We start from the raw sequence: 10,139 nt of genomic DNA on the forward strand, positions 1-10,139 counted from the left end.
TTTAGCAAACAAAAACACAGTCATCATTATCATTATCATTATCATATTATTTAACAAATAAATCCTCATCATATAGAAACAAAAAAACATCTTAACAATTTAAAATCAATAATTATCATATTATATAAGAAACACAATCATTAGATTTTGGTTTGATCAACCTTTAATTTGATCAAACCTTTGAGTCAATTTACTTCTTTAACTTACATCTTTAAAGATCGATATAAAGGAAATGTAACATACTATGATGTGGATATATTAAACCTTAGTTCATGTTAATTTAGTATTATATTAGTTTTATGTTAGTCTTAGATGGTAGGGTAACTGGACCCATAACCAGTCAAAACCACCATCTTCAACGGAAAAGAAACTACTGTAAGTTCCCAACCAGGCGGTCTCCCCTACTATTGATGGAGGACATTTTTGCCGATCAACATGCCCGTTTTGGCATTGCTAGTAGACTTTGAGTGTGATTGCTTCATTTCAAATCTAATTTTCTTTTTAGTTACACTTGTTTTATTTTTGTAGTTTGCCTAAGTTTGATTAAGCTTGTTTGTTAATAAACTTTGTAAATAATTTTTTGTTTTTTACATCTTTATTATATAGATTAATGAATAGAATAGCCCACAACACCAAAATGTGTGCATAGGTTTTAATCCTTAATCACTAAACAAGTGATTATAATATATCAGATATATTAGAGCCTTGACATTGGAGGAACCCTTTTAGAATTCCCCGATGTCAAAACCCTGATTCATGATACAATGGCTTAGGCAACAAACATTTTGGAAGAACAATCATCATATGACATGAGGGAGTTTTCTCTTTTATAATTTTGCTTACATTTTGAAATTGATTGTTAGTCTTATTCTTAAAATTGAATCTATAAAGACTCATAAACTATCTTTAAGCAAGATCTCTAAAAGTAAAAAAAAAACCCTGTCAAAGCATACAACAATAACTCTAAATCAATAATTATGATTTGAAACAAAAGAGATTTATTAACAAATAATCATACAAGATAAAATCACCATCATCTCATTTATTTGTTAATTCTCTGTATTATCTTGTAAGATGTATCTCAAGGTTCATTCTCTTGGTTGTCTTCTTTCTATTTTGACAAGCATTTTAGGCTTAGCTGGATTGTATTTTCATTTCACTTCACAATAAAGTGGAGTAATGTTTTCTCTTTCAGCTTGGCATAATCATTGGGCGAGTCATTTTTATGCTCTAATTTATATTAACATAACCTAATCTCTAACGATCACTTCAATGAAGATGATTTCGTTTATATTCATTTTTAGTTTTCCTAACCAAGTAGAGTTCCTAGTTTTTGTTCTTTGAGTTTAAGTCTTTCCATTATTTGTTAATGAACTATCTTCAACCCCCATCCTTGAAGAAACTAAAACAAATTTAAAAGTAGTTACTTAAGGTCATGAGTTCTTTTGGGAGCAAGTTTAGTCAAGTGAATAGTAGTCAGCTTAAAACTTTTTACGTCATCCCTTGTTCTTAAGGAGCAGTATGCCACCCCATCTATTAAGTGATCTCTACGAGATTAATAGTAACCATAGTTAGACATAAAAACAAAAATGGTTAATTGAAGGATAGGAGGTCTCATCGCGAGCCGACCCTACCATGATAATAAGTTCTAACATTATGACATTACCATTATTGGTCACCAAGCCAAGCTAATGGCTTTCAACCGCAAGGTTGAAGGAAAATAGGTCTCATCACGAGCTGGCTTGTTCACCATGTTAAATCTCATGAATGGCATTGTCGTTAGCCAGTTACTAGGCCAGGACAATGATATTCAATTAGCGTTCAAATAAGTTTAAGATGATCTTTTGCAACTATGCATTTATTACTAATAGATGGGACACTAACACCTAAAAGGGTTAAAATACATCCTTGACGAGCCTATAGGCGCCCATTGGCAGCAGTGGCCATGCCCATGGTATGGAAGTTAAATTTGTACTATGTTTTCTTGATTAGCTTGTTTACTCAAAAACTAATGTCCAACTAAGTTGATTGTCATACATATAAATTTACTGAAACATTAAATTCATAGGGTAAACTTTTACAAGTTCATGAATGATAATGGTATATCTATTTGTTTGACAACATATAATAGGGACAAAATGGTTAGGATATATGAATTTAAGCATTTCAAATTATCTAATTATAATTCCTTCATTTTAAAACTAAGTTCCATATCTTTACGACTGAGATAATTGCTTCTCCCTAGTGTGTCACCATTGTTGTAGTGAAAACACAACACCCCCATTTTATTCTATCATAATAGTCACGAGGACCCTTTTGCATACATTTAGGCTTTGAGTGTTTATTGCTTCAGTTTAGCCTAGCCATCTTTTTCATTAACGCTTGTTTCATCTTCCCTTATGGTTTGCAAATTTAGCCTTAGTTTTACTATTTAGACTTTCAAGTTAATTAAAATATTCATTTTTATAAAGTTAATAAACTTGGAATGATTATTTTATTTTAATTATATTAATTATAAAACATAGCCCCCAAGACCAATATTCATACATTAACCATATTATAATATGGTAAGTGGCTTAGCCCTTTTTAATAAACATATAAATATAAACTCCAAACCATATGACAAATAGATTTAATACAAACAAATGAATATAAGTTTCAGTGATATATATTATAAAGTGGTTGAAGTATTACGGAGGACCCACATATCACGTAACCCTCCTCTGCTCCCTTATATTGGAGAATCCCTCATATCGAAGTTTTTGTTATGTGTCACCTCTTAAAAGTTCTGATATGCCAATGCTCCAATAATCCAATCCCTCCGATCTCCGATAATCCAATCCCTTCGATCTCCGATATTCATATTCCTTTGATCTCTGATTTCCCAATGCGCCTCCAACTTTTGATATCTATCAAGCTCTGATATCCTGACCCGATATACATATTAACGATGGTTTAATTGGAATATTGCATCCGCCTATATATCTGAGTTCCGATGTCCTTGGCCCATTTTATTTAGCCCCTTCATATTTTCCTCCATGGGACCGAGGGTCGTGACCGAAGGCTTAGACTTAAGGCGCTAGGGAATTTTGTTCCTACCTGGGAGCCGTTTATCCTTTATAAAGTGCTTTGCACCCCTAGTCCTTTAAGTTCTTCTAGACCATGCGCCAGCCCAAAGTATCGAAGCATCTCTTCATTGTAAGTTTTTCAAGTGCCAACTGTTGTAAAGTGTTGATATCCTTAACCTACGATTTGTGACCTCTGATATGATGTCATCACTTCCACGTGGTACCTCATGAGTCGTGACATGTTTCACCCAGATTTTCCCCCATAGGCCTCCTGAAAACGCCAAAACTTCCTACCACGTGTCCTTCCATTCCACCATGTCATATGCCACTGTAGCTTTATCGAAACCAATCATATGCTGCCATGTGTCCTACTAGAGGAGAGAGAAAAGGGCTTGCCCACCTTTGGTTTTGATGGAATCCTTTGTTAATATATATTTGAGTCCCCTGACGATTTTCCACTATCATCACACTACCCTTGTCGTAACTTTTAAAAGGTTGTCAGCTACAAAAGTTTTAATGTCGCGATGTTGCGATGCGCCGATCTTCTCCAAGCTCTGATGTGCGATCCCTGATATGTGATTGTCAATATGCGATGCACTGGTATGCATGTGATCTCTGATATATCAGACCTTCGATATTCCTTCTTAAGGCTTCAACCCTTGAACTTCAACAAACCATATCTTTTGATCCAGAAGTCCATTTTTGGACTTCCACATATCGTTGGAAAGCTTGTTCAGAGCACTTTCAAATGGAGAGTGTCCAATTTGGGATTTGAGTCCTTTTGAGGCTTGGAATATGATTGCAAAATTCTCTTCTCATTTACTCTTTAGACAGCTGAAAACACATTTTGCAGTAACTGAGAACATGACAGAACAAAAACTCTGATATGAGGGATTCGCCAATATAAGGGAGCAAAGGTGGGTTACGTGGTATGTGGGTCCTCCGTAATACTTCAGCCACTTTATAATATATATCACCGAAACCTATATTCGTTTGTTTGTATTAAATCCATTTGTCATATGGTTTAGAGTTTATATGTGTTTGTTTATTTAAAAGGGCTAAGCCACTTACCACATTATAATATGTTTAATGTATGAATCTTGGCCTCGGGGGTATGTTTTAATAATTAATATAATTAAAACAAAAGAATAATTACAAGTTTATTAACTTTAGAAAAATGAATGTTTTAATTAACTTAAAAGCCTAAATAGTAAAACCAAGGCTAAATTTGCAAACCCTACGGGAAGATGAAACAAGAATTAATGAAGAAGATGTCCAGGCTACACTGAAGCAATAAACATTCAAAGCCTAAATGGATGAAAAAAGGGTCCCCATGTCTATTATGATAGAATAAAATGGAGGTGTTGTGTTTTCACAACGACAGGTCCCCATGTCTATTATGATAGAATAAAATGGAGGTGTTGTGTTTTCACAACGACAGGTCCCCATGTCTATTATGATAGAATAAAATGGGGATGTTGTGTTTTCACTATAACACACCTCTTCCTCTATTTTAATACATGTCAAACAAATATATATGGAACTCAAACAACCAATTTTGTAAGCTTTTTAATATTATAAATGGATTATCCTTCCTTCTATTGATAGGCTTATAGTTTACATTATATTAGAGTACTATGTATGCAATACATATCTTAGAGTTATAGTTTATATTTCATTTATTCCTCTATTTTACACTTGTTGTGTAAAAGGATAATTAGTCCCATTATACTAGTCGGAACCACCACCACCACTTAAGCATATATATATATCTAAGTTACAAATATTGACTTCATGGATTTCCCCAAATGTTGATGTGGACATGTTTCCCGATCAATACTGCCGCATAAAACAAAATGTGCTGGCAATGTTTTCCAATATTTTATCTAACAAAATTTAGTTTGATGTATCATTAACAGTAGGATCTTCCATTTTCGTAGTCCTATTAGTGTGTCTTTGCGCCCTTCCGGTGCAAATGCTAGTTATAAGATTTGAATGGAAACTAGAGTTTGAGATCATTATACAATAAACATTCTTGTTTAATTGGATGTAATTATGATGTAATAATATTCAATAAAAACTATAAATTAATTATGTAAATTAAATCAATTACGTAAATTTATGTGATATCAATAGAATATATATATATATATATATATATATATATATATATATATATATATATATATATATATTTTTTGATTGGTTGTTATTATTTTAATATATTATTAATTTTCATTCGCTAATATTATTTTATCAATTTGGAATATAACTCTTATATTATTTTAAATTAATTTTTCTATTATTATTTGTGTTATATTATTCCCATTTCATGTATTATTTTAAATAAATATAATATCAAAATCAATATATATATATATATATATATATATATATATATATATATATATATATATAGATAGATAGATAGATAGATAGATATATAATTTTCAAAAAAATTTCATAAAATTTAGATAGGAATATTTATTTATTTTTATAATTTTAAATGAATAAGATAAATTTCCATAAATTTATAAATATAGAACAACAATGCTTAAAATTTTATTTTAGAACTCTTTTTAGTTTATGACTATTTGTAATTTACCAAACAAAAATTTGGTCAATTTGTTTTTATTACTATCTATTTAAAAATCCCTTATAATTTGTCATGCATGAATTTGTAAGCAACATTATGTATTATGTGGGGTGGGTTTGTTGAAATGTTAATATCCTTATATCTTTTTACTTCCTTTTTTTGTAATACTCAAGCTCTCTTAATTCATTTTTATTAGCAGTGTTTTGATTATGAGTTTCACCTTATGGAAAAGCTCTTAATCAAAATCTAATTAAAGAACTTAGTATCTATAATCTTTGTAAAAGCGTTTTCCCGTTTTTCTCAAACCAAATTTTCAATGCTTTTCACTTTCTTCCTAATTAAAGCTAAAAGTCACCCATAATATCTTTATGTTAAGGTCACAATCTATACTTAAACTTTCAATTGACTCTTTTTAAAACCTCTTCTCCTGCAGATTCTTAGAAGCCTTCCTCACCTAACTCCATAAATGTCCTTCACACTCTCAACTTCCTCCCTTTCCTACTTATTTTTCTTTATGCCTTCCTCACCTAACTCTATAAATATCCTTCGCACTCTCAACTTCCTCCCTTTCCTACTCGTTTTTCTTCATATTTACAACCCACTATCACCCCATGTTCCTAAAAACACACCACTTATTACTCTAAAAAAAAACTAATTTTAATCAAAATGAATAATATTCACCACTCAATAATATTTGAAAATATCCAAATTATTCTTATATCACAACAAACATGGATTAAAAAAGACTAAAAAATTACCTTCTCGTTCTCTTCATAAAAACTAATTGCCTCCTATCAAATCAGTTTCTTCAATTAAAAGCCAGAACACTTGCATAGCTCTTTCTAACTAAAAATAATCATTCAAAATAAAAATTAATTAAATATTAATAAACCAATCACAAAATGAGAAACCAACCTCGATTCCTCCCATTTACATATACATGACATAACTCTAACAACTTCAATTTTCTAAGAAAACAAGCATCATCTCCATCATTTAGTTGTTACTATGACACACAATAAGGAAAAAAATGTTTATTACTTTATTATATACCTTAAACATTTAATTGTAACTCTGACACGATATGAAAAAAATGTGAACGGCATATATAAATATTTCCTTCAAAAAAATATTTATCTTAAAATAATTTTAAAATTTTATTTTCTTTTAATAAATATTAAAATACAATATTTATCAAAGCTTTTTTAACACAACCGCCATAAATTATTCTTAGAATTTAAATGCCTTACTTCCTTATATTTTAATACAATGGCACGCCATGTGACATGGTTAAAAGGAATTATTTATCAAGAAATTGTCTAGACGGTTAAAAGTGGTTTGAATTTAGGCAATTTTTTTTTTTTAATTTTGTAGACGCAGTTTGAATCGTATTAATGATGGGGGAAATGAATTCAGCACCATCAAAAACGTCTAGGATGCCTAAAATTTTGAAATTTAACAACTATAACTTAGATTTACAAAAATCCTTGCCAGATTTTCTTTAAATATTACTGAAATTTCCATATCTTTCCGTACAATTCCTACACTACAGCTTGGTTGTTTCACCCAACCTCCTTTTCTTGGTAATCTTGGTGCCAAGTACAATAGCGTGTCCAGCACACCCTACCTATTATCCGTACGCACGTGCTTCCATTGTAACTAAGATACATAAATGTAACTTAAAAAAGTAGGTGGCCGTTACAATAATACTAACTAAAAACCACTCCACACCTACATTCACAAATTATTTATCCCATTGGATAAATGCACACCACAGAACGCACTCGCTGGCCCTCCTTTCAAACAACCTCTGCTCTGCTTGGAATAACAACATTGAACGGTGCCCTGCAACTGATAGACACGTCATCCACGTCCCATGGCACTCACCTATTTTTGACTCCACTCAACGTCCGAGGGCCGCTGGAGATAAAACTCCCACATCTGAAAGGCAACGGCAGGTGACTTGGGCGGCCAAGAAAAGAAGAAAAGCACCAGACGCCGGAAACCGATTTGGGCTGTTCACACAGCAAGGCAACGGTGGATATTTTAGGTAGCTTTTAAAGCAATCCACTCCAACGTGTCACTGCGGCTTTTCTCATTCGCCCGCTTCTTACGGGCGTTTATTTCCTCACGACATCACCACTTGTGTATTCAAAAAACACATTCCTCTGTGTACAGAATTTGGGAAAATTGAGAATCGAATTAGAGATGAGGAGAGCCCAGGGAGAAGAGGGCTGGGTAAGGGGTGCCATTGTTGGGGCCGGAGCTTCCGGGACAGTCAGCCTCGCCATGAGCAGCTCTAATGGCCAACTCTTTGCAATCAAATCCGCAGCCGGTTTTAGTGTCGCTTTAGAAAATGAGTACCAGATTTTGCAGTGCCTGGATTCTCCGTACATCATTCGCTGCCTGGGGCGCGCTTACAGCTTCGAGAACGGTGTAGGAGTACACAATTTGTTCATAGAATACATGTCAGGTGGCAGCTTGGTGGATCTGCTGAGTAAGTTCGGAGGGAAGCTGCATGAATCAGTGATCAGGGCATACACACGTGACATTCTGCGAGGGATCGATTACCTACACAGCCACGGGATTATGCACTGTGATGTCAAGGGGAAGAATATTCTTGTGGATGCCAGTGGTGTGAAGCTTGCTGACTTTGGTTCTGCCAAGAGGTTTGGTGATGAGGAGAAGGGCCAGGAGGACCTGCAATTGAGAGGAACCCCTCAATGGATGGCTCCTGAAGTGGTGAACCAGGTGGAGCAAGGGCCTGCTTCTGATATTTGGTCTCTCGCTTGCACTGTGCTTGAAATGGCCACTGGTAGGCCTCCATGGAGCCACATTTCCAGTCCCCTCGCCGCAATGTATCGGATTGGATGCACGGAGGAGCTGCCTGAGATACCTGCAGGGCTTTCACTTCAGATCCGGGATTTCCTGGAGAAATGCTTTCGGAGAGATCCAGAGAAGAGGTGGACCAGTGCAGAGTTGTTGAACCATCCTTTCTTAAATGAGGATTACTCTGCCATGGAGGCAAAGGAAGCCATTAATGATCCAGGATCCCCAACTAGTATTTTGGATTTTAGGAATCAAGTATGGGATTCCTACACTTCTCAGACGACTCCCACTCTGTCACTAAGCGTACCAAGCCCAATAGGGGAATGCAATGCGGAGGTGAATAGATCAGTTGGGCCATGCTCAAGACCTTCTCCCCGGGACAGAGTGATGGCACTGGCCACAGCTTGTAAATTTGAAGATGTTGCTAACAGGCCTGATTGGATCACAAGCCCACATGGTGAGTGGATTGTTGTGAGATCTTCCAGAAGTAAATCTCCAACTTCATATAAACCTTTGCTAAATTCAGACATTAATAATGTCTCCTCCATCCAGGAGCTTCCATTCACAGAAGAAAAGTGCAGTGCCAGCTTCGAAGTTGTCAATTGGAAAGAGTTGCAGCCAAGAGGTGAACTAGATCAATGCTCAGAGGCTGTGGTCCCTGCAGCACAATCTCAACATCAACAATCTTCCAGCACTTCTGCCAAGACTCTGCATCATTACTTGTTTTCGATGGCTGTGGCATCCGATTTGATTGATAAAGCTTGGGACTTGTATGGAAATTCATCTCAGAGCATTGTTGGCGGTGATCCTGTCATTCAAAACGAACTAGTACTTGGAGAAACTTTTTATATTTTTGATGATAAGTGTACCTCTAACAATCCTGCAGTAGCAGCTCACTGCTCCTATTGTTGTATGCGCACAACACAATTTTGTCATAGGAGTATGACAAAGCTGCAATTGTACATTAGCCACAGAGCAGATACAGAGTCTTATAATTTTGATTCAAAATTAATTCCCAGTTGAATTCATTCGGTTATATATATGCTTTCTTGATTATTTAAACTTTATTCCTGTTTGATTGGCAATTTAACTTTACTGCTGTTAGAGGATTTTTCGTTATATATACAAACCAGGACTATCACCTAGTTTCATTATCTTGATACCACTTTCTAAGTTACTATTATAGCACAACTGAAATGACTTTTTTACTGTTTTGCCTACCCAGATAGAGATATTATTCACAAACTGATGCTTAATACATCTGCTTGAGATTATAAACTCTTCAGCAATGTGCCCTTATTTTTCATGTACAACCACCTGAATTCAGTTACCACTGTATCTCTTCCGTTTTGAAATCAAGCAGCAATTCTGATTTTGCACAATGGTTTCTCACTTCTCTGTTTACGTTTGTTTGTCTGATTCTTTCAGTCAAATTCCTTTTCCTGCCTCTGAAAATTAAGCCAATCCCCTGTCTAATTCTTGCAAGCAAAAATGAAGCTGGTATAACATTATAAATATAAATCGTTATATTGGTGTGGCTTGCAAGTGAGTTGACATGGACAGAGTTTGATGGTTTGACATGCAGATGATGACAGAAAGTTTTCCATATTTTTTACATTTCAAATAGAAGAACAAACCTTAATGTT

The 10,139-nt window shown here is 34.5% G+C and overlaps 1 protein-coding gene across 1 annotated transcript; it reads left to right on the plus strand.

Annotated features, from left to right (window-relative positions):
• The first annotated feature begins 7,675 nt into the window (after positions 1-7,675).
• On the plus strand, positions 7,676-9,529 carry LOC149171351 (mitogen-activated protein kinase kinase kinase 20-like). Its single transcript, XM_089427465.1, has one exon. It carries the CDS (start codon positions 7,873-7,875, stop codon positions 9,514-9,516), a length of 1,644 nt encoding a protein of 547 aa, XP_089283591.1. The 5' UTR covers positions 7,676-7,872; the 3' UTR covers positions 9,517-9,529.
• The last annotated feature ends 610 nt before the right edge of the window (positions 9,530-10,139 follow it).

This window comes from Pinus tabuliformis, chromosome 4_2 (assembly GCF_031772625.1).
Source record: "Pinus tabuliformis cultivar Carrire ecotype Pingquan chromosome 4_2, CPIR1, whole genome shotgun sequence".
NCBI classification, from domain to species: domain Eukaryota; kingdom Viridiplantae; phylum Streptophyta; class Pinopsida; order Pinales; family Pinaceae; genus Pinus; species Pinus tabuliformis.